The 26266-nt window shown below is 37.5% G+C and overlaps 1 protein-coding gene across 7 annotated transcripts in view; it reads right to left on the bottom strand.

Moving 5' to 3' along the window:
* USPL1 (ubiquitin specific peptidase like 1) overlaps positions 1-19986 on the bottom strand; it is a 34503-nt gene extending 14517 nt beyond the window's left edge. The window contains exons 1-5 of one of the 7 annotated variants that reach the window (XM_045069648.1): positions 19622-19986; positions 16403-16568; positions 15754-15882; positions 8185-8821; positions 3930-4043 (exon numbers count right to left, since the gene is read on the bottom strand). In XM_045069648.1, the coding sequence (XP_044925583.1) occupies positions 3930-4043; positions 8185-8821; positions 15754-15882; positions 16403-16501 (979 nt within the window). In that variant the 5' untranslated portion in view covers positions 16502-16568; positions 19622-19986. Of the gene's footprint in view, positions 1-3929; positions 4044-5186; positions 5233-7695; positions 7835-8184; positions 8822-15753; positions 15883-16402; positions 16569-18873; positions 19601-19621 lie in introns of those variants that run through there. The other 6 variants (XM_045069650.1, XM_045069649.1, XM_045069651.1 and 3 more) reach the window with 6 other exon arrangements.
* Positions 19987-26266: the final 6280 nt, after the last annotated feature.

The following is a 26266-nucleotide window of genomic DNA, read 5'->3' as shown; positions in this document are numbered from 1 at the left end:
ACAGGAGGATTTACATTCCCCTCTTACACTTATTCTTAAATTGGTTTCTCACCTTCCCGTTCTTAGAGGAGCTGAGATGCTAAGATTCAGCCCTAGAAAGAATCAGAGTCCTTCCCTCCCCTACCTAACCTGGGAGAGTCTCACTTCCATGGTCCAGTTCTCCCCCTAGCCTGGAGCAACAGTAGCCTGGAAAGAGGCCAGGAGGAGCCACGCTGGCAAGACCCAACAGCAGAGCAGGAGGCGTTTCTGTCTAAGCATGCTCTATAAATACCAGTAGTTACAAAGGCTATTTTAACAGTCACCTTTGTGGTACAGTCCCACCACTACCTTTGTACAAAAATAAAAATCAAAATAATCCATATTTTATAAACAGAAATAAAAACAAATCAGTCTTCTAAACAGGAACACACATAGCATCACCACACACATAAACAGCGCATAGTACAGCAGGAGTTTGTAACAGTTACTAGCACTTAAATCGTACTCTATTGTGACTGAATATTAATCGAAAAGTAGGTAATTTATACTTCATAATGACAACACAGAATCTTCAGGTCTAAAAACACAAAAAGTTCTCAGTGAATGAAAGAAAATATATCAAAGAAGATTACACTGTTAAATTATATGCATACCGATCATATTTAGGGAATTTATATAGCTCTTAATTGATCTTAATTATTTTTCCTTTGTTTACAAATTTTATGGGTATTAAGCATAAACCATTCACTAGAGATCATATAATACCAATAGAAATTGATTTGTCTCCAGTTTTCTTCACCCCAACACCTATCCAACTATCTAGTTTGCATATTTCCCTAAAATGACATAATTTGCCATAATACAAATCCTTCAGCAGCTCTTTGCTGTCTAGTCAAGTTTTCTCTTCTGATAATTGTTCATTAATGTTTTCTGGCCACTTTTCTATGAGACTGTCCTTTTTCTAAACTGATGTACAGAATTCTTCACAATATATCCAGGATATTATTTCTTTGTTCTTTCTTTGCCCGGAGGTTTCAAACTTCAATGTCATTGTATCCACCACTATTTTATAGACCTTATTTAAGAAATTCTTCCCCACTGAGTATTAAAATATTCACCCATATTGTTTCCCTAAGTTCTATTAATTCTGCTTTTCCATGTTTAGGTCTATCTAATAGGCTGAAGTTACTTCTGATTACAGTGTCAAATAGGGATCCAATTTCTCCTGTCTCAGGAAACAACTGTCCCAGCATCATTTACTAGACAGCCTTTCTTATCCCCCCCTTATCTGCATCATCACCCTTGTCACACAGTATGACGTAAGCAAAAGGTGAGGGTTTTCATCTGGACTCTATTCTGTTCTACTGGTCTGTATACACATATCTCAAAAACTAAATCACTCTTTAAAATTACATAAACTAGTACAAACCACAATATGAGCTTTTTCTTTTAAAAAATTAGAGAAAAAGAAAAAAATTAAATTGAAGAGAGCAGTTACCTTTGCGGGGAGGTAAGGAAAAACTAAATTAGAGTACAAAGGGGGCTTCAGGTTTATTTGTAATATTCTATTTCTTAAACTGCAGGGAAGGTGAACAGAAAGGAGAGTTTATAATGAATTTTTTAAAAAACAATAATCAAAATGATACAATGACTGATCTTAAAAATTTAACCAACACTCAGGGTCAGTACAGATTCTGTTTCTTTCTTTAGTACCTGAAAGTACACATTAACATTCAGAATAAAGACACGTATGTTGTAGGATTTTAAAATGCTTTCCAAAGCAAAGATCAGATTTCACTACTAAGATACTAAGCTCCAACACAGCACCCATTACTGTTGAATGAGTAGTATAAACACAAATGAGAGAGGAATTCCATTATATTAGAAGAGCTGTATGCTTGCCCAACTGCTATGACTGCACAAAAAAGTAATTTAAAAATTCCTTGTCTGTTACATAGAAAACATGGCCTAAGACAGCAGTGGAACAAGATACAACCTTGTTTCAAAATAATTATCAGGGCTAAGAGGAGTACTGATTCAGACTGGGGAGAAACCACTCTTTAATTCAAATGGAAACTGGAGCAGGGACCCTGAATAAAATATCTCAGGCCATTCTAGGAGGGAAAGGACACCTGCAAAATGCACCATGGGAGCCCCTCAATCTATACCCTGGTTATCTTACAGAAAAGGCTCCTCTGAAATGAGTATCCACCCAACAGATCAGAGGTCTGGATTAAGAATAGGGGCTGAAGGAGCCTGAAGAAAACTTTCAGGGTGACAGAACTGTTCTCTATCTTGACTGCAGTTATGGTTATATACTGCATACACTTAAAAAGGGTTTTACTATTACAGAAATTACACTTTGTTAAAAAGGAAAAAAAAGAATATTCATCCCATCTGAGATCCTACCTGATGATAATAAATGAGAACAGTCCTTTAGACCTAAAGGAGACAATACCAAAGATCTGGCATATGGAAAATCCGTTTATTATTTTAAGAACAGAATAAACATGTATGTAGGAGTTCATGGAAAACAAATAAAAGCAGGGAACAGCATGGTGGGACAAAGATACTACCACACAAAAAAGACGCTGCTTCCAGATACACATCTGAGTCTGATGAAATAAATCTTCTAAGAAAAAAATTAGAAGGCATTGATATTTTATGTAATTCAATATGGGTAATATATTTAGTAGAGGTATTATATATTCTTTACTACAACACGGTATTTTTTTTTTTAAGATTTTATTTATTTATTTGACAGACAGAGATCACAAGTAGGCAGAGAGGCAGAGGGGTGGGGGGGTGGGGAGCAGGCCCCCTGCTGAGCAGAAAGCCCCATGCAGGGCTCTATCCCAGGACCCTGAGACCATGACCTGAGCCAAAGGTAGAGGCTCAACCCACTGAGCCACCCAGGCGCCCCTACTATGACACGGTATTAACAGTAGAGTCAAGGGGCACCTGGGTGGCTCAGTGGGTTAAGCCTCTGCCTTCAGCTCAGGTCATGATCTCAGGGTCCTGGGATTGAGCCCTACATCAGGGTCTCTACTCCGCTGGGAGCCTGCTTCCCCCACTCCCTCTGCCTGCCTCTCTGCCTACTTGTGATCGCTCTCTCTGTGTCAAATAAATAAATAAATAAAAATCTTAAAAAAAAACAAAACAAAAGAAGAGTCAATACAACAGTAAAGAGAAATAAAACAAAAAGACACTACTCATTTAAAAAAAAAATCATCAGTGACTCTTTTTTCCAACACTGAAAAAATTTCAAAAGCCTCAGGACTCTAGTGCCCTAGCTCTACTCTGCTCTGAGGCCAAAAGCCAAATCACAGAGAAAAAACAGGTTTCATTCTTCTGCCCTTTTTAAAAGTAAGCAAGCTTTCCCAAAAGGTCATCAGTATATTTCTCCTTGTTTTTTACCAATGAATATTGTGCCGTATGTCTATTCCTAAACCAATCACCAGCAAGGGAAGTCTAATTACTATGGTTGGCCTTGATCAGAGATTCTCAACCTATTCATCCTTAAGAATCACACAAGGGCTTCTAAAAATTGCTAATACCTGACTCCATCCCTGAGATTCTTATTTAATGGACCCCATGCACTTTTCAACTCCCTAGGTGCTTTGTAATGCCCAGTCAAGGTTGACAACACTGATTAGTCTACAGGGGGAAAGCACTGGAAACACAACCCATGGTGTCCACCCACGTATCCACCTGCTTCCAAGAAATGCATCCACTTTCAAGGATATAAATGAGACTGTCTGTTTATATAGAAACGACAACCCTGTCCACCAATGATTTAACCAGTGGTAAGCTCCTAAATGAAACTACACAGATTCTCTCTCCCAAGAATCTAATCACCCAAACTAATAAAACAGTACGGTATTTTCTTATGATGTAAGTATTTCTTTATGGCAGATGAGTAATACAGTTAAATTATACAAATTACTTACCTAATGTGCATCTAAGCTGAGGCTGAAGCCTAATGAAAATTTCATCTCTGACTTCATTCAGACAGGACTCTATCTTTGCAAGTATTTCTGAAGTAAGTTTTTTACAATCTCCATCTAAAAATGAAATAGATTATCAATTTCTTATCAATCTGTCTTTCCACAGAAAATTAAGACATTAGCAAGAATGAAAGTTAATCAGTCAAAAAATTTAGCAGAGACAAAATGAAAACCACAAAATTTCCTTAATTCTTACTCCTCTCTCTGTGCTATACCATCCATTGCCCTAATAGTCCCTCAGCCCAGTATCATCAGTCCCAACTGCAGGAGCCAGTATCACTGTGCTTGACTAAAGCTCAGTAAAAGCCTTTCTCATCCAAATAATCACAGGCCTAGCAAGAGAGCAATGCTTTCAGACATTCTCTGAAACAGCTGAAGCTATGTCTTTACATGTGATTTACTAGAGACAACATCTACTCATTTATTTCTATTACTTCTATTACTTCACATGAATTTGCTTCATTAAAAACTTGGCAGGCTAGTTACTACACTCCACCTGAATCAGAGTTTTACTAACAATTCTCCTAGTGCTGGATAATTAAGTTGTTTCTTTTTTCACTCTTATAAATACTATCATGACAAATATCTTTTGGACACATACCCATCCATGTTTTTCTTCATTTCTTTAGGATTAAAGTCCTCAAAATAGAATTATTATATCAGAAAACCAGCCCCCATATGTATCTTACTCTAGTAATTCTCTCTTTTTTTTTTTTTTTTTTAAAGATTTTACTTATTTGTTTGATAGAGATCACAAATAGGCAGAGAGACAGGCAGAGAGAGAGGAGGAAGCAGTCTCCCTGCTGAGCAAAGAGCCCACTGCCGGGCTCCATACCAGGACCTCGAGACCATGACCTGAGCCAAAGGCAACGGCTTAACCCACTGAGCCACCCAGGCGCCCCATGACTCTAGTTATTCTTAAGCTACAAAAGATTTCACCAAAATCTCTTACAAATAATTCATATAGCCTGATCATACTGCTGATATGTTTTACTATGAAAATATCTGGATTCTCCTGTAATATGAAGCAATAACCAGAATTTTTCTTTAACTACGCCAAGAAAAAAAAAAAAACTTAAAATTAAAAGTCAACTTACTAAATGCAATTACAACCACATTATAAAAAATATAATTATTTAAAAATTAGTATGATAGAATATGTAATATGGGTGAAATAAAGAGAATTAAGAGTACACTTACTGAGTAACATATGAACTGCTGAAACATTTCAATTTCAATTATGGTTCTATTAAAAAATAAAATAAAATGGCTATGCTTTATAAAAAATATAATTAAAATTAATTCAACATTCAAGTCAAAATTTGAACATGAAATATATTCTTCTGTAATCATCAACTGAACTGTCACCTAACTCAGTATTGGGTTCCTATAATTACAGAGTACAAGAATACAGTGAAGAAAAGGCAAAAACAAAAATGCTTTAAAAAAAAAAGAATTTAAAATTTGCAAAAAATTCAATCTCAAAGAAATTCAAGTTAAAACAGTATTTCTGGGGCGCCTGGATGGCTCAGTGGGTTAAGCCGCTGCCTTCGGCTCGGGTCGTGATCTCAGGGTCCTGGGATCAAGTCCCGCATCGGGCTCTCTGCTCAGCAGGGAGCCTGCTTCCTCCTCTCTCTCTCTGCCTGCCTCTCTGCCTACTTGTAATCTCTCTGTCAAATAAATAAATAAAATCTTTAAAAAAACAAAACAAAAAAAAAAACAGTATTTCTTATCTAACAAAATTATAACTTTTAAAATGTTTATACTCAAAAGATGATCTGAGTGCTCTGGGATGTTTTCTTCTACATATGAAAATGATGATCTAACTCTTCAGGAAAGCCACTTACAAAGACTCATTATATTCAAATTTTAATATCCCTTCTAAGATATAATTGGCAATGGATGGATTCAAAGGATATATGGACTGTCATGGTGTTTATTCATAAATGTAAAAATAATAAGCAGCCTGAATGGTCAACAATGGGGAAAAATGTGTAAGAATTATATAAAACACAGCATGACCAAAGACAAGTGGAATAAAGGTGAGGATTCTTATACTACCAGACAGCAATAACCCTGGTAATTAAAATAGTGTGGTGCTGACACAGAGACAGATAAAGTGACCAAAAAAACAAAACTCAGAGTTAAAGAACAGCTGCACACATATATGGAAGACTATGTAACAAAGGTGGCCTGACAGATCAGTTGAAGAAAATGTGGAGTTAGGAGCTAGGAAAAACTGGCTAGGTAATGGGGGAAAAAGGGGATGATTATCACACACAAAAATTAACTTGGGCTGAATTAAAATTCGTGTCAGCAACAAATCTTTTTGAGTTTTCAGTGAAAATATGAATTCTGATCTTGGAAAAGGAAAGATTACTTTTAAATGTTAGAAGTATTACTAGCTACAAAAGGAAAGATTAGCAATTTCTGTACATCAAAAGTTATCTTTAAAAAAGTAAATACACAAGATACAATTTAGCAACACACGTGACATAAAGATAGCAACAAACACAAAGAAGCTCAAATAAGGTAAGACACCAACAGACATTTCACAAAAGAGAAAACATGATCAATTCATGTTTGAAGAGCTGTCCAACCTCTTTAAAATTTGAGAAAGGCAGAGAGGTGGGTGGGGGACAGGTTAAATAGGTGAGGAGACTAGGGAGTACACTTGTGAGGAGTAGCAGGTGCTGTATGAACTGCTGAATCACTATACTGTATACACCTGAACCTATTGTTAACTCTGTGTTAACTGAATTAATATAAAAACAAAATAAAGTAAAATAAAATAAAATAAAATTTGGGAAAGGCAAATCAAGACCATAAACCATTTTACATCATTCAAAAAGCAAAATTGTCCAAGTGTGAAAATAACCAAGGGAGAATATATCAGGAAGATCTCTCACATATTGTTAATTGGAGTAGTGATGGTATCTTGTAAATCTGAACTTAGAGCCTATGATTTACGATATATTTATCTGAGAGAGGGCGAGCAGCGCACACGCACGTAAATGGAGGGGGGGGGAGTGGGAGAGAAAAATCTCAAGCAGACTCTGTGCTGAATGTGGACCCTGACACAAAGCTTCATTCTATGACCCTGAGACGACAACCTGCGCCAAAATCAAGTTCAACGCTTAACTGACTGAGCCACCCAGATGCCCCAGAATCTATTATTTGATTCCATTTCTATGGTATACCCAAGAGAAACTCTTAATTTGAGCCCAGGAATAGTCACACTACACTATTTATAATGGAAAAAACCAACTCAATGATAGGTAAATAAAAATACTGATACATTTACAAAATGGACATCTTTAGCAATGAAAAATAATGAACCACCAATACAAGCAGCTTCATAGATCAATCTTTATAAAAAGAAAATAGAACGGGGCACCTGGATGGCTCAGTCAGTTAAGCAGCTCAGGTTCATGATCATGTAGGTCCTTAAGCCCTATGTCAGGCTCAGGGAGTTTGCTTCTCCCTTTCCCTCTGCTATTCCCCCTGCTTAGTCTCTCTAATAAATAAATAAATCTTTAAAAAAAAAAAAAGGAACGAAGAAAAGGTCCCAGAAGACATTCTGTACAATATCCTTTTTACTAAGTTCAAAACAAACTAAAGTAGGATTATATTGTTTAGTAATACATATGCAAAACAAACAATTTCAAAAAAGAAGAAATGATAAAACACATTTCAGGTTAATAATTACCTTTGGCAGGAGAGATGGGAGATGGGATGGGGAGGAACACTTAAGCAGATTAAGTTATTGGAAATATTTTAATTATTTTGGGTTGGGAGGTGGATTCATAGGTATCCCATTTTCTTTTTTTCTTTTGGTATCCCATTTTCTAAGAAAAAAATTATATATATCCCTCATTGTGAATCAAGATTTTTGGGAAGTTGCAGTATAATGAGTTATTTGTGTCTATATATTTTCCACATGTTATGAGACAAAACTGTTCAACTTTTTTTTTTTAAGATTTTACTTACTTGTCAGAGAGAGCACGCACACACAGGCACGCGGAGTGGCAAGCAAAGGGAGAAGCAGTCTCACTGCTGAGCAAGGAGCATGATGCGGGCCTCAATTCCAGGACCCACGGATCAAGAACTGAGCCAGCAGACACTTAACCAACTGAGCCACCCCAGCATGCCTAAACATTAACTTCTTTATAAGTAAGAGAAATAAATTATTACCAACCTTTAATTCCATCCAACTGATTGGTGTGCAGAAGTTTATTGGCTTGATCATACTTCATAAACAACTGCCAGAACACAGAGTTCGCATTAGAGCATAGGCCAGTCACAGTATTTTTTAACCCTTCCAAGTGCACCAATGCTGACAGAATACAATCTAACCAACAGAGAGCATTAGCATTTTTCCACTGGACACATAAAGACTGGCAAAGTGATGTACATTTGCTCTCCAATGCCATTTCCAGTTCAGATGCGCATCCTTCATTCTGAGGAGAAATCCCTCCAGTTTCAGAAACATCAACTGTAGCAGGATATTCTTCAGCAGCCATGTCAATACCAGCCTCCAAAATCTCATTCTGTTCGAAGGAATCAGCTGTCCTAACTGGGTTCGGTAGACCACTGTGTGGTAAATCAGGTAAGTGAGACGGGGTTTCATCGTATGCTTCTCCATCATGTTTGCTGTTCAAAACTTGTTCACCAACGACATGATTTTTAGTCTTTTTGGTATTTGCTAAAGGAGGTGAATTTTGACAGTTGGTTTCCAAGAACTTCCTTTTTTGAGGCTTATTTGTCGTATGACAATCTTCCAAATCAGGAGAAATTAAGTTACTAAGTGATTTAGAGCCCAAAGGATAGATGCACTAGGAAGAAAAAAGAAAATGATAAAAACTACAAAATATTCAAATAAAGCTCAAGTTTTATATTACAATTTCTATGTCATGAAAAATACATAAAAAATTTTAGCATCAGTACAACTGTACCAATCTAAATTTAAAGGAACTAGAAATAAACCACTATTAAATCAAAATTTTGGCCCCCCAAAGTATAATTTTCCCCAGTTAATTTGAACAATCGAGGGTTTAATCAGATCCACACTAGAGGTAGCTGACAAGGAAAACATACATTCTTCTGTTTTAATAAAAACCTAATGTTGAGTGAGTTAACAAATTTCAACAATTTGGGCGCCTGGGTGGCTCAGTGGTTAAGCCGCTGCCTTCGGCTCAGGTCATGATCTCAGGGTCCTGGGATCGAGTCCCGCATCGGGCTCTCTGCTCAGCAGGGAGCCTGTTTCCTCCTCTCTCTCTCTCTGCCTGCCTCTCTGCCTACTTGTGATTTCTCTCTGTCAAATAAATAAATAAATAAATCTTAAAAAAAAAAAAATTTCAACAATTTAAAGAAACATTCTATTATAAGTGTTATTCGTTTGGGGACAGGTATACTGTATAACATTAAAAACCAAAAAAGTATTTTCATTTTCGGGGTGAAGCATTTTCAAATAAAAAAAATATGCATTAGTAATTTGTGTTTAATTTTAAAACTGAGTATTAACCTGAGAGCACGTAAGTGTTACCAATTTTACATCCTTACTGGATCTAAGAGTCAAACTGGCTGAATTTTAACAACTTCATCAAATCTTATTATGTATTAAAACAACTTCAGCCAAATATCACAAGTGTACACAAATGACCAAAATAATCAATTTTCCCCAAGTTTGAAACATAGGAAAATATTTTAAAAAACAAATCTAATATACTATGTGTCCTCATTTAAAATAAATGCCTACTTCTACACAAACATGGTAACTGCTACTTTGATGGCCTCTTATGAACTAAAGTACTACCCCTCCTGCTACTCATGTCCTGGTAGTGTCAGTCCTGTGCTGCACCACTCTTGGCTTAGCCACAGGACCAGCTATGATGGGATGCTCACAAGCACAATGCATGTGGAATCCTGATAAGCACAGGCGCATTAGGCTAGTTTTTTGGAGCCTTCCTTCTGGAACACTCCTTGAAGGTCCCATCCATTATACTGTGAGGAGCCCAATCAGCCTCACGGAGAGACCCTCATGGAAAAGAACTGAGATCCTGGCCGACTGCCTGAGCAGAGTTCCCAGTTTGTAGCTAGCACCAACTGCCAGCTATGCGGACATTTTGGGCTTCCTGGCTGACAGCAGGTGATATATAAGAACTACCTGCACAACCCACAGAATCATGAGGAATACTAAGTCAAGCCATTAAGCTTTTTTTAGTCACTAGGTTGTAAGCAACAGATACTGAAATGCACTAAGTCCTCTTTACAAGTACAGCTTCTTCTATACAAATGAACACTATGCTCGTAATATTGTACTTATGATATTCTTTAGTTTAATAGATAGTTCTGGATTCTTCTGTTACCAACTAGGAATGCACTCACCAATAACAACTTGACCCTCAACTTTATACCCTGAGATTATTTCCTAAATCCTACCAATGTCAGAAAATAGAGGACACTTTAAAACAGCAATAATTTTGTATTCATAGTCATAGACAGGTATATACTCCAAAAATATGAAAGCATGACCTCAAAGAGATATTTGCACACCCGTATCCACTGCAACATAATTCACAACACCCCAGAGGTGAAAGCAACCTGAATATCCATGAATGGACGAATGGATAAAGAAAATATGGTATATACATACAATGAAATATTATTCAGCTTTAAAAAGTAGGAAATCTGTTCCGTATAAACTAAATAAAATAGGTTAGTCACAAAAAGGAAATATGGTATGACTCTACTTATATGAGGTACCTAGAGTAGTCAAATTCATAGAGACCGAAAGTAGAATGATGGTTCCAAAGCATGGGCGAAGGGGGAAAACAGCTGTTATTCAGTGGGTACAAAATTTGAGTTTTTCATGATGAAAAGTTCAAGAGGTCTGTTGCATAATAATGTGAATACACCTAACACACCGAACTGTACTTACAAATGATTAATATGGTGAATGTCATGCCCCCCTTTTTTTTTACAATTAAAAACTTTTTAAAAAACAGAAACATAAAAAAGCTTTACTGATCTCAGAGTCAAGATCATGATGCGCATATCCTACCAGCACCCCTACTTAATTAAAATCAATAAACAATAATGGGCCCTGGAGCTGCAAAATTTAGTGGTCTAGATGGTTTTCTCCTACATTATTTGCAAATGTCTGAACTAACCTTTCTATCGATAATTTGTGCTCCAGTCATAGGGCCAGTTTAAAGTACAATTTGTCCTTGTCCCATTTTATCCCTCTTATAACTCAGTGCTTTCAGATTTTTATCTCTTCATACCTCGACTTTAGTTTCCACTTTATATTTATAATGAACATGCCATTTCTGTTACTTGAAGTTTAGCTTATCTTTAAAAAAAGGAAAATCATAAATGATACTACATAGAGTATTAATTTTTCCATCTAGCCCAACCATGCAAGAGCATTTAAAATCTTAGGCTGAAAAAATTTAATGCTCCCTCTTTCACTGATTTTTTTGAGCAGCTTAAATACATTCCTGTTTTCCTAAAAAGCAGAAAAAGGAAAACACTGCACATTACCTTGTATTTGGAAAATTATCTATAAGGTATGCCAAAATCAAACTATAAAAATACTTACAAAAAATAAATAGTTGACATTCATTTTATAAATGAAGAAAACGAGGAAAATGAATGTTTTCTCTGACGACTTAACTAAAGACTTAAGAGCCTTATAAATTTCATGCTTAAAAAAAAAAAAACCTAAGTAAATGTTCCAATAAAAGACAATGGAATACTCAAGAAAAAAAAAGAGAGAGAGAGATAAAACTCCCTACAGTTTGAAAAAACTTGAATTTCAATTTATTAATTTGGAAGCAGAATTTGAATCTTAGTGCTTTTTTCAAATCAAGAAACTTCTGATTATGAAGTAATTATGTGATTCTTTGCAATTTGGCAAGTGAAAGCAGAATGTTCAGTAGACTTAAAATTTTATAATAAAAATATTAACAAATTAACAAACTGATTCAAAGGTCTTAAAGACCAGGGATCAGCAAACTTTACCTGTAAAAGGCCAGATAAGTGGGCTAGTCCAGGTCTCTGTTGTAACTACTTAAGTCTGCCACTATAATACAAAAGCAGTCATTGACAATGCAAAAATGATTATGTATGGCTACATTCTAATAACACTTTTTTTTGGATACTGAAATTTGAAATTCATGTAATTTTAATATATTACAAAATAGCATTCTTTTCATTTTTGCCTAGTAATTTAAAATTTTAACTAACAGGGTGCCTGGCTCAGTCATCAAGCTTCTGTCTTCAGCTCAGGTCATAATCCCAGGGTGCTGAAATCCAGCCACACATCAGGCTCTCTGCTCAGCAGGAGGCCTGCTTCTTCCTCTCCCACTTCCCCCAGCTTGTGCTCCCTCTCTTGCTGTCTCTGTCAAATAAATAAAATCTTAAAAAATAAATAATCAAATAAAAACATAACTATTGTTCTCAGGCTGTGAGTGTCAGAGTTTGCTGACTCCTGGTGTAAACCAATCTACTTCATAAAATACATGGGGTTCTTACTGAATAGAACACTTCCTAAAAATTAGATAAAAAATCACAGTACTTTTTTTTTAATCTGCAAGCATATACTTAAAATTCTTGGTTATTTATTTTTTTCCTCATCACTTTAAAAAAAAAATGCTTCCAAAACTAAAAATGCAAATAATACCTCTAACTTTAATAGCTAAAAGCTAATGTCCTAAGGACAGAGACTTCTTTATTATGGCAGTCCATGGTGAAAAAACTCTACTGAAATACTATACATTGCTTGGAAGAGAGGAAAATATAATGTGTTTTTTTTTTTTTTTCTAGAAAGATTTCTCTTTCCTATGGTTACCATTCTACAACTTTGGTCTGAGCTAATGAGTAACACCCTATACAGTCCGCTGTTAGGATAAGCTGTTAAAACATCCTAACATCAAGCCCTCTCGCTGTTGGAGAGAGCCCACTGCCTGCTTCAAGGGTAACTCTTCAGCAATTCTGTGACACTTTCTCCCTCTACACTGGATATAATCAGCGTACAAACATGCTGTTATTTTTTCCAACTTAAAAATTTCCTCCTCCAGGTACCACCTCACATCTGTATTTGTCAGTTCTTCCTCTCTAATTTTCTGTAACTCACTCCAACCAAGCTTTCCTTTATCACTAACACTTTAGCCAAAATATTCTCATCAAGGTTCTCAACGACACTCACAACACTCTTCCCAGTGGTGAACTGAGTCGTCATTCTCCTTGAGCTGAAAGTAAATAATTTGACTTACAGAACAAAATACTCTTCCCTTTCTGGGTATATTCCTACCTCACTGTCCAATTCTTCTCTTACTCCTTTCCTGGTTCCACTTCATCTCCCCAATCTCTTAATGAAGGAGTGTAACAGGGCTTGGTCCTTGGATTGCCACCAATACTTTTAGATAAACTTATCCCCTTTCATGGTTCAATTATCTACATGCTGATGACTCCCAAATTACCTCTCTCTAACCTCACTCTCTACCTAATACCAGACACATAGATCCAACCACTTATTCCATATACCCTCAAGTACCAGATGGCTGTCTCAAGCTTGACTGGTCCTGGCCTATCTTCCCCCCAAATCTTCCTCTTCCCAAAGTCTTTCTCATCTTAGTAAAAGGCAACGCCACTCTTCCAATTATGCAAGCCAAAAATCTGGAAATCATTCTTGATTCCCTGCTCTCCTACTTTGCATCCCAATCTTTCAGCAAATCCTCTTTGGCTCTACTTCCAAATTACATAGATAATTCAACCACATCTTATCACCTTAGCCACTATTTGCTCCCCAAGGAATATTCTAAGTGTCTTTCAACTAGTCAGCCTACTTCAGGTCCTGCCCATCATATATATTTTCAAGAGAGAAGCCACAGTGAACCTTTTAACATTTAAATCAGAATATGAATCTCCCTGCTATGGCTCTTCATTTCAGCCACAGTAAAAGCCAATGACTTTACAATAGCCTCTTAAACTCTACTTGGTCCAGACCCCTCCCCCATTATTTTTCTAACCCATCTTCTATTACTCCACTTTACTTAACTCAGATTCAGCTCTGCTAGTTTCCTTGCAGTAGAACAAACACGCACAGAACCTTTACTGGCTCAGGGCCTTGTACCTGCTACTCTCCCTGCCTGGAATGCTTGTCTATCTGAAATTCAAATGGCTTGTTTTTCATCTCTTTCAGGTTTCTGTTCAAATGTCACTTTCTCAATGAAGAGATCCCCTTCACCACTCCATTTAAAACTGCTAACTACCCACTCCCTAACACTCCAGTCCCTGGGCTTTATTTTTCATTACCTCATACACAAAAAAATGTAACTTCCTTACTGATTTTTCCTCCCTCTAGAACATACCCATCTTTAAAAAAAAAAAAAAAAAAAAAAATTTTATTTATTTATTTGGCAGAGAGAGAGAAAGCACACATACAAGCACAAATACAAGCAGGAAGGAGTAGCAGGCAGAGGGAAAGGGAGAAGCAGGCTCCCGACTGAGCAGAGAGGTGGACCTGGAACTCCATCTCAGGACCATGCCTAAGCCTAAGGCACATACTTAACTAACTGAGCCACCCAGGTGTTCCCATAACCACCTTCTTGAGGATAAGGTATTTTTTGCTTTATACATCCTAGCCTTTGGAACATTGCCAACATGGTGACACTCAAAAAAAAAAAATTTTATTGAACAAATTCAAAAGACACTTATTTCTATTTGCAGGAAGCCTGGGATTTTCTTCAAGTTACACTCAGGATAAGTATTTATCACTATCAGTGTTCATTTAGTTTAGTATTTTGCAAACCGGGCCAATCATCAGACTCATCCCTAAGAGTTACAAGACTATATAATTCTGGGTTAAGTCTACTGAACTGGCATCTGAGGGTGATACCCAAACATATTTTAAAATTACTCCACGTGATTCTGATGAACTGCGAGTTTACTTGGAATGAAACATACCTGAAATTACAAGACTATATTCCAATTACAGTTCTGCAAAATTTAGGAAGATCTTATGATCCTCAACTCTGATTTCTTATTCATAATGGAAATATCTACTTCGCAAAGTTTTGAGAACTAAACATACATATAAAAGTTTCATAAACTGTCAAATAAAATAAAATGGGGAGTACTATGAAGTTTAATGAGCTCCTATATAAAAGTTGTGCCACTGTGGGTGCTTGGGTGGCTCCGTCAGTTAAGTGACTTCAGGTTAGGTCATAATGTTGGGTTCCTGGAATCTGAGCCCAGAGTAGGGACTCCCTGATCAGCAGGGAGTCCACTCCCCCCCCCCCCCACCAACTTGTGCTCTCTCTTGCACATGCATACTCTCTCTCACTCTCAAAATTTTTTTTATAATTTGTAGCACTGGATACACTGGATATTTACATTCTTAAGTATATAATATTTGGAGATTAATAACTTTTCCAGTAAGTTCCAAAGTTTATAAATCAAAGTGATGAAAGGATAACCACTAAATACCAACAACTAACAAGGACCCCAACAAGGTTAAAAAAAATCCATCTTGAAATGTATTTTCTCTTCTCACAAGTCTAATAAAAACAAGTATCTTCATGCAATAATTCAGGGAAAATAACAAAATACTTAGAACTGTATACTAGACAGATCTAGACACTCTAGTTATCTATGTATTGAAAATGTACAGACTAAAAAATACACAGTGAGTACAAATTTAAACACTGAAGAAAAAAGCAAAAAGCTAAAACCTTAATACTATCTAAGATGAATACTTTACCTGCAGATCCTCACACAAAAAGATAGATTCTTGGAAACTAATTCGGTAAGTCTTTAAGGCTTTTAACTTTCCCTTCTCTCTACAAGCAGGGCAATACCCATCTGACGGGACTTTAGCTGAATCATAATTCTAAAAAAGAAATAAAGTAAATTAAAATATAGACATTCCTAGGTTGTATCAAATTACAAAAAGCTATATGGAAAAGTAACCCAGAAAAAAAATACAATTTTCACCTGCAAGTGTCCTGGCTGGATATTTTAAACATGGCAAATAAAAGAAATGCATATATGCTTTAAATACAACTATTATTCCAAAAAGAATATATTACAGTTTTAAATATTAACTTTTACGTTTAAAAAATAGCATCAGTTTTATTTGCAAGGAAAAAAGTAATGTCAGCTGCCAGGGAAAATATATGTTTCATATTTTCAGAGAATAAACCACAAGGTCTATGTTTTATTTCTACTTTCACATATCAATAAAACACAGAGAGGTAAATACATTAAAATAATCTTTCGCCATTGCTGTAAGATTTCCGTGGAAGATATAGTTTTTTAAAAGTTAATTGGTAAAATTAAAACCGAATTTCAGTCTCAAAAAAGGAGGAAAAAACCAACTTTGCACTGAGGCAAAAAATAAGTTCACTAACTTTTCCCAAATACCCCACCATGTGGAGTGAAGATATCCCTATATCAGTCCCTGGTCCAATCACTGGCAAACCATTTCCAATCTTCGGGGAATCCATCATTCCGAGTCATTGGCTAATTTATGTCACTTGAAACATGTCAATATCACTAAGGATTTTTCAATGAACCCTGGAAAAAAAAAAGTCAATAGACAATTAAATAAAAGTCCTATTTACTTAGCAAAAGAGCTATGCTATCTTATAAGATGCATATATATTAAGTATGTTTTGAAACTGTATGTCCCAAAATAAACATATTCTAAAATTTTAAGCTTGAAGCAAAAACAAATTACCTATATTTACTTATAATCCTAGTAAATTTGTTGGAAGAGGGCAAATTGGCAACAAGACCAAGTTTGACTCATTCATAAGCAAATTAATTAAAACTTGTAATAGAAATAAGCTATTATTTAAATAACAAATTATACTGACCAGAGTTTAAAAACCTAGGTTTTTAGGGTCTATGCATAATCTGAAACAAGCATGTCAGCATCATTCTAAGAATACATTGTACAGACGCCAGATCTATTATGCCATCGCTTGACAGTGACAAAAGAACCCAATACATTTTTTACTGCTTGACCACCAAGGCCATCAAGAGAATTATGCTATTTTTAAAAAATTCCCAACAATATGCTATTTTATAATACACTATATCACACAAAAATATAAACACTATCATAGTACAAATTACACATGTAACAAGCTTGTTTTGAGTTTAAGTCCATAGAACAGAATCATATTCAGTAAAGTCAAAATTATAACTCTGGAGCTCAGTACAAGGGAAAATTAATTATTAAGAGTAGTTTAGATATGGATTTAAAATACAGGGAAACCAGATACAAAAGACCTTAAAGCAGAGTAAATCACCACTTAGTAGGGATGCTGTAAAATAACTTCAAGCAAAAGTCTTTCCCGAATCTATGAATCTCTAGGACAACCACCTCCTGGGAAACTGTGGCTTACAGGTTCACTTTAAAAACCAGTTATGCTATTCCATTCTAGATGTATAAACTTTACACATCTTTTAACCCATGAAATAATTTCAAAAATAAAAATGCTTCTAAGAAAAGTGTAAGTGAATCTCAAAGTCCTGAAGAATTATTGCTAAGGCAGGATTTCTGAACTACAGACATTTTGGACCGGACAATTCGTTTTGAGGACTTCTTGCACACTGTAGGATGTTTAGCAGCATCGCTGACTTCTACCTACTAGACAGTGAGTGAGTACCAAGGGCACAACCCAGCCGTGAGAACCAAAAGTCTCCAGACATTGCCAAGTGACCAGGGGAAGCAAAACAGCCTCACTGAGAACCACTGCTTTTTGCCTTTTTTTTGACAAAAATAAGCCTGATAAGTTTTCCTTCTTCAGCTCCTCAAAGACAACACCGAATTTCTTATTTAGGGCTGGCTCTATTTATAATATACTTACAAAAGAGAACTACACAGGAAAGAGTCAAACTGCTTATGGTTCCAGAGTAGCTAAAAGCATGGGCTTTACAACTGCACATGTGGGTTCAGACATTTTTAACACTGCTTTGTACTAAGAATTAAATACAACAATACATGTAAAATGCTTAGCACCTGAGCAGACAGTAAATTTTAACTACTACTCATTCAGTGCTAATTTTATACTTCACTCTATGTACACAATAGGCTGCACATCTTGTATTACTCTGCAGTATTCTCAAAAGAAAAACTGGTGCCCTATATAACCTGAGTAAGATGTTTTTGATGACAATTTCCATCCGCGGGGGGGGGGGGGATCTAAAAAACTTTCTTGGCCTGTTTTTTTTTTTTTTTTTTTTTTCTCTTTCTATTATGTAAGTAAAACATAAGCCTTCAAATCTGCCCCTGATCCTGATCCCAGCAGCCAACATTTCAGTGGGAAAAGCAGATAGGTTGGTGATGGAAATTCAAATATGCAAAACCCCACAAAAGAAAATTCATTAAAAAAAAATAATACCAGAGGGGAGCTATCCAGGTCTTTCAAAAAACAATTAACTTTGTTTTCTATACAAACCCTGGGGTGATTCTTACAATTTGCCTTCAACGCTCATCTTCATTGTTCTCCCTACCCACAGAACCTGCTCCTTTTTATTGTATCTGACCTATATTTTGGTGTCTTCATCTTTCCAAACACACACCCAAGAAAATTTGAGTGGTCCTCGAAATTTTCCCTTCCCACTTCTTCATGCAGTAAAAGTCACCAAATTCTGTGGACAGTTCTTTGGAAGCCTCAAATCCCCACCTCTCCATCCCTTCTCAATTCTGTAACACTGCCGAAGTGACGCTTGTCCAAAATGAGTTTTAAGCTGAGACAGCTCAGCCTTAAAATCACCTGTTTACTCTAACCGGATTACAGGAAAGTCCCAACACCTCAGTACGGACCTGAAAGTAGTGTCTGACCTGAAGCTCACTACACTTGAGACCAACCTGGCTTTCCAATCGTACCCTCCTCTACTCCACTTCACCCTCAGCACCTTTCTTCTGACGCCCTCTTTTCAGTACTTCTGGGAGTCACTGATACTCCCGGACCCCGAATGTGATTTACTTAGCCCCACACGAACGCAGTTACAGCACAATGAATGTGTAAAGGTTGCCCTGGGAATGACGAAAAATACGCAGTTAAGCTTGTTTCACAGTCCCGCATGCACGGTGGGGAAACCCACAGAACCAGCAGCTCCGAGAAGAGCCTTAAACCCATTTTGAGTTTGCCCTCCAAGACCAAGGGGGCTCAGCACATGAATTACCAAAGGTAACGACCAGAGCGAACTTAAAGCCGAGGAATGGGGCGGCTTTGGGTGCCCGGCTCTGCCTGGTTCCAAACCCAGCCCTCCAGAATCACAGACGCACAGGACCAAGACATCTCAGGTTGAAAACCCGAGGTGCTGCAGGACTCCGTTAACCCTCTCCACCTCCGAGCTCTTTAGAAGAGCGAAAAACAAACGACTCTGGTTTCTCTTCAGTATTTACCTCTCTGAACCAAAACGAATGAGTAACCCTATCTCCACACCTCAATCACCAAGCCTCCCGCCCGAGCCCAGTCCCAGCCCCCCTTCCTCTCCCAGCACAGTCCACCTTTCTGCGCACCGACTATCCCAACAGCAGTGTCTTTTCCCCCAGCGCAGTCCGCCTTCCCGATTTCAGGAGCCAGAGAAAACGGCACTCTCTTCTCCCTTACCTGCCGCGTGCACTCCCCTTGCTCGCACCGGGTCGCTCCGAACTCCTGTTCCAGATTGGGTCCACACACCACCGTGCAACGTTCAACCCACGTTCCCCTCGACCCGCTCCTCCCCCACCGGCCTCTCCGCTGGAAAAGCAGCTTCCGGTTTGGGTCCGCAGCAAAAGAGTTCCCCTTCCTGCTCCGCGCGGAGCCTGAAAGTACGTCAACGTGGTGGGGAAGGCGAGAACCAGAGCACTTCCGGACGGCCTCTGCAGAGGCGTGGCTGTCCGCCCGGAGTCGCAGCCGCAGTTTCAGCAGCGGCCACGGCTAGGGGCGGGGCCGGTGGCTGCCGAGCCCGGCATCTGTGAGTGGCTGGGTTTGGGGAGGCGACGTTTCTGGAAGCTGCTGGAAAGCGCTCGAGTGGCGGAGGTGACGCCGACGGGCAGGGGGTGGGGCGTGATTAAACTAGTGCGCGTCCGGCAGCGGAAGGATTAGGCTGAGGGAAGAGACTGGCTTGCGCAGCGTTGCGCCCTGGCCCGCGGGATCCCGGGTCGGAAGTTGACGCGGCGGAGAGTGACCTGGGCGGGTGGGTGAGGGAAGGGCTCAGTGGCCTGCACAGGCGGAGGATGCAATGGAGCCTGTCGGACGGAGCGTCTCTGCAGCGCTGCGGCTTCCACGACGATTGTGGGTCGCGCAAGGCCCCGTAGTCCGCTCTTTTAAAGCCTCGGTGAGAGCCGAGCAGTCACAGAGTGTGTGTTCACAAAGGGTCACCACACGCGGAGCTGCCCCCCTCCCTGTCTCCCTAAACCCCATCTTCGAGGCCAGGGGCTTTTCTGCCAGGATTCGGGGGGTGTTTCTCCTCCTTCCTTCCCTCCCTCCCAGATCTTCTCACGGTAAGGGGAGTAGCCAAAGCGCAGGGACTTTGCTATCCACGAGCCGTTCTAAGCAGTCAGCAGCCGATCTGTCCCTGCTGCGCTCGTTTCAGCTGCCCTGCCTCGCTTTAACTTCAGAGAAAAGGGGGAGTTCTCATTTAGTTGATAAGTTTAAGGCTCTGCTTGCTTAGGGAGGTCTTGGGGTTGAAGGGACACCGTGACCGCGTGCGCTATTTCTGAGTTGCATTCTGAATCTTGGGGCAGCATAGTCTCGAAATCCTTTTGGTCGATTGGTTCTATGTCCTAGAGTAATAATATGTAGTTTCGGACCATTTCTTTTTGCAGAGTAACCACCGTTGGCATTTTGGGCTGTGGGGTATTTTTAGTCGTCTCAAAGTCTGTAACTATATTCTGGAATAATGCTGGTGATTTTGATAGGGCGGTATAGAGGAAACAAGTCCCATATACCAAAAAATTCCTCAGTAAAAGATTTTAGTTTTACTTAAGGATACGTATAGCCGAGAAATCCAATAGGGAGTTTATTTTGTTCTTCTCCAGACTGAAAACCAGGCTGGTTAATGTTTGTTTACCGGTTTTTGTTGTACTCGATTATTAATATACTGGTTTATTTGTTGTAAGATCTAACTAGTTAAGTTTTTTCTTTTTAAATGAATTATGAAAATGCGAGAACCTAGTATTTCCACCTTGAAATAATAGCCAAACTCAGAGTTTTTCTTGTTCATCGTTGCTATTTCCATTTTTTAGGATGGAATACACTAGATTTTTTTTTTTTGTAATAAATGTTTGCTGCATTGTTAACTGCATAAATGGAACAAAATAATTGATTCAGTTAAAATTTTAAGATTGAAAAATCAGTATCGCCAAACTGAACTGTATCAATGAAACGTTGTTTGTAAAGTTGATTTACAGTCTTTTAGCGCAAATTTGATTTTTTTTTGCCAGGAAGAAATATCTTAATAGTAACAAACAAAATGGATGTGGGACTTGGGTTGTGGAAAGCAAAGAGGATTTTAGTATATACTGTGTTTTGACTCCCCGCTATTCTTCCTTGTAAAAAGTAGAAAAAGTTCTGCAAGACTTTATAAGATAAAAAGAATGATGATTATATAGGACAGTCGATTAGAAGAGGTTGACTAGAAAGTCTCCTTTCGTTTATATTAAAGTAACAGTCCCAAGTTGAAAAAATTCAATGCATTTATGTTTTTTCTTTAGCAATATATTTGGAATGCCTTTTTTTTTTATTTACACTGGTCCCAGAAATAGGGCAATTACCTCACAGGAGAATTAAAGCAGTCTTGTCAGCAGTGTGGGACAGAAGTTTTATTTACCTGTTTTGAATTAAAAACTAACAATCTAATCAAAGGGAGCTTTTATTAGAACAGCTACAATAGGAATATAATGTACAACTAGGATTTTCTGTCTGCCCGTCTTCTTTCCTTCCTTACCATGCTTACCTCCCTTTCCTCCCTTTCTTTCTTTCCTCTCTCCTTTCTTTCCCTTCTTTCTTCTTACAGTGTCAGGTTTTGTCCTGTCTGCTAGGTTGGATTCTGTAATCACAAGCCAAGTCTTCAGCCCAAACCTGGGATGTAAAAGCTGCCTGCTGTGATTGGTTGTTCTGATCTCATCAAAAAGATGAGAGCTAAAGTGACTAACCGTATTTTTAACAGCACCTTTGAGAGTACAGTCTATATAATCTCTCGTTTAATTCCAACATTCAGGAGGCTTTGCAAACCAAAAACTTTTTAAGCTTGGAGATAAAATGCATTTATTTGATAACAAAATATGACCTGAGCAAATGAGAAATTGTATATAATTTTTATCCCATATATTTTGCTGAAGAAATATTATGTTTGATTATGGGGTACTGCCGTTGGCCACTGGTATGGGAGGTGTTACATAATGGTTTGTGTACCTTGAAACATTTTTAAATTTCAAGAAATTATTACTTTTCTTTTTTGTTAAGATTTATTTATTTGTTAGAGCACAAAAGCTTACAAGCTGGGAGAGTGGCAGACAGGGGGAAAAGCAGGCTCTCCAGTGAGCAAGGAGCCTGATGCAGGGACTCCACCCCAGGGTTCTGGGATCAGGACCTGAGCTGAAGGCAGAGGATTAACCAAATGAGCCACCCACACATCACAAGAAATTACTATTTTTAAAACACATCCAGACTCTGGGTTTTGGTTAAGGAATGTGAACCTATATAAATATTTTTGGCAGTACACTTGTGCTAGGCATTTGCATATTTAGAAAATTAAAATAAGACACTTTAGTTCTTGCCCTCAGTGAATTCAGTTGAGATAGGTTAGGAAAAATACATTTATCATATTGTAATATGTGCAGTCACATATTTGTAAGTGTGGCCACTTACCTCAGGAATTGAGGTTACTTCGTGCTTTAGACTTTTAAGCTTTAGACCGAACATGACAACCCATTATGTGCCTAAATTTGTTTGTGTTTTCCTCCCACAAAATGAGAAAATTGTATGCATAGAGTAGATATTGGAATGTCTGATTTCTAGTCCTCTTTTGCTGTGTGATCTTACATGAGTCACATAATTTTCAAGGCCTTGGCTTATAGATCTATAAAGTGAGAAGTTTGGAATAGATAGTCACAGTTTCAGTATTCTACCTGCAAATATTTTATCCTCAGAACTATGCCTACTTTTTGAAGTGTTTTCTATTAAGAACATGATCCTATATCATCTCAAGCCTTTTTATTGCCCATCTAAATTTTATGTTTTCCTTTTGGATTAGGTAATACATTCATATGCTTCAAAATTCAAAAGGTAAAAAAGAATATGCAGTGAAAAGTTTTACTTCTTTTCCTGCCTCTTAGCCAGCTTGCCTAGGAAGCCACCAATGCTAACAGTTTCCTTGTATATTTCTCAAAAAAACTTTCGCATGTATATAAGCAAATACTACACATATTTTATTTTTTGCCTTCTTTCACATAGTTGGTACTATGCTGTTTATGTACCTTTTTTTTTTTTTTTCATTTATCTTGGAAGTTCTGTGTCATATAAGGTGGTTCTTTATTCATTTTTAGGGCAGCATAATATTCCATCATATGATCTATCACTTCATTAGTCCTCTCCTTTTGGACATTTAGATTTTTTTCTGGTCTTTATTAAAAAGCATTATACAATGAATAACTTGGTACATTCCTCATTTTCCATGTATGTGAATGTCTTTTCTGTAAACAGTGGCATAGCTCTATTGGGTTAGTGACATAATTGATAAAGCCATGTCATTTATATTTTTATGTTATTTAGTTAACAATAACAAAAAATTGATGGCTCAGGGTCTCAATACTATATTCCCAGGTTTCCATCAACTTTGACTTATGTGCTGTCTATGCCAGAATAGTATAGTGGTATAGTGGACTCAATACCCTATTTGATTCTAAAGTTAGCATACAAAATAAATCACTCATCTTAAGGGCTGTTTCTTTCTTTGAGCCATAGATGAAGCAAGTGGATTATGTGTAGAGATCTTGTCCTAAATGAACAAATAAGTGTATATGTAAGTTTATATAAATAAGCATGTAATGTTTAAACACTAAAATCCTGCAGCAGAGCATGATTTTCAACACGAGGCTTATAGGAATGGAGACTAATTGACGTAACAACGTACTTACGTTTTCAGCTCATTCTTGCTTCTGGGCATATATGCATTGACTTCTGTGTAAATTGATATTTTTCTGTTAAACTTCCTTGCCAGGCACACACAGTTACTTTATATGAGATGCAACTTTTATGTATTCCGACTTTACCACTAAGAAAACTAAACCTAAAAGTAAACAGTTGACCCGAATTTGCGTAACGAAGTGGCAGATCTGGGACTACAACCAATGTCTTCTAATTTCTAATGCAGGGCTTTTTCCAGTATAGCACATTCTCTCATAATTTCGCATGTAGCGATAGCAGTAGATCTGAGAACACCCAGTGGTTAAATACTGCTTTCAGTCCGTCTTCTCTGCCTAGGCTCTAGAGCAGCCTAGAGTTCAGAAAGCAGCAGGGTGTTTTTCTGAAGACAAAAGAACATCTATAAGCAATTATTGAAGTAATTACACAACATGTTGATTAGCAATCAGGAAGACTCCAAATCAAAAAATTAAAGCTGATCTGGAGAAACACTCTTCTTTCCTAATGGGAACACAGTGTCATTTGGAGATCAATTTATCAGTCATAAGGACTGGGAGGAAATTGGGATTATTTAGAAACAGTCCGACATTCCCTAGAGTTCATGCCATTTTTAAATTTAGCCAGAAAATCTGAGCAGTCAGAAAAGGAGAAATGATAGAAACAACTGCAAAAGGATGATAAATAGAAGAATGGAGAATATACTGTCAAAACTGTATTCCCCTGAAGCTGGCCTTGTAGCATATAACCACTTCCCTTGCTTTATGACCTTAATTCTGGGGCTGTTCCCTTTTTCCTTGCGTAATTGACTCACCCTTCAAGTGTCAGCCTCAGTTTCTCATGTCAAGCTGTCCACCCTATCTGAGCAGCTCTCTGTCATCCCTACTCTTAATTCCTTAATTACCACCTTCTGTTTGTTTTCTTCATTGTGTGTGTGTGTGTGTGTTGTCTGTTTTAATAAGTTGTGAGCTCTCTGAGGGCAAGGACTACATCTGTGTTCCCTGTTACATATACATTATCTAATACATAGTACAAATTTGTTGATCAATAAACAGTCTTCATGGTTCCCAATTCATATATGGCTGACAAAACCTACTCTTAAGATGAAATGTTTTCAACAGTATATTTCCCTGTGTTTTTATATTTGTTCAGGGTTTTTGGGGGAGGATGTATATGTAATTTATATGCTCATCTTACTGAGAAAAATATTGTCACCAAGCTTTTATTGAATATGCAAAGCACTGTACTAAATGCTGGCTGAATACAAAGGTGAATAATGCATAATCCTTATCCCTAAAGAAAAGTAGAAACATTTGTAAACAAATAGTTTTATACAAAGGCAAAATGAAATAAATACTAAATAGAGATGTGCAAGAAATATTCAGTAGCAACAATGAAGAAAACTGCTTAATTTTAATTACAGGAAGAGCCTTACAGAGTTGAATTTTGACTTTGGTCTTAAAGATAGAGAAATAGTTGAGGTGAATAGGGATGAATAAATGTTCAGCTTCCCTTTTAAGAAAGTCTTTAAAATAGTAATGTTTATCACAAAGAACTCTTACAAAACATTGTCATAAGGCAACCTTTAAAAATTTCAGTAATAAATAAAATTACTCTCACCTTAAGCATTATAGTTCTAAATTGAGACTAACTTTAAAATTAATTTGACTATTTTGACTAGGTTGGTGGTTTCCAGCAAGGTGCTAAGTCATCAGTTCAATCTAATAATTAGATTCTGATTGCTAATTGCGGTTAGTAATTGTTTAATAAACTGATCAATTCAGACAAAACTGTTGAGTGATTTTTTTTTTTTAATTTGACAGAGATCACAAGTAGGCAGAGAGGCAGGCAGAGAGAGAGGGAGAAGCAGGCTCCCTGTGGAGCAGAGAGCCCGATGAGATGCAGGGCTTGCTCCCAGGACCCTGGGATCATGACCTGAGCCGAAGGCAGAGGCTTTAACCTACTGAGCCCCCCAGGCACCCCTGAATGATCTTTTTTAACTCTTTTTTTTTTTAAGTGATTTTTTAAGCCATTGTGGTCTTTAATGTGTGATTCTTTGACCACACCATGAATTAAAATGTAGACTATTTTTTTGATGGTCTAATTTGATTTCTACTTTACTTTACTGTT

The sequence above is a fragment of the Mustela putorius genome, unplaced genomic scaffold (genome assembly GCF_011764305.1).
Source record: "Mustela putorius furo isolate JIRA1106 unplaced genomic scaffold, ASM1176430v1.1 tig00003942_pilon_pilon_pilon, whole genome shotgun sequence".
Taxonomy (NCBI): domain Eukaryota; kingdom Metazoa; phylum Chordata; class Mammalia; order Carnivora; family Mustelidae; genus Mustela; species Mustela putorius.
This window is presented reverse-complemented; position numbering and strand designations above follow the sequence as displayed.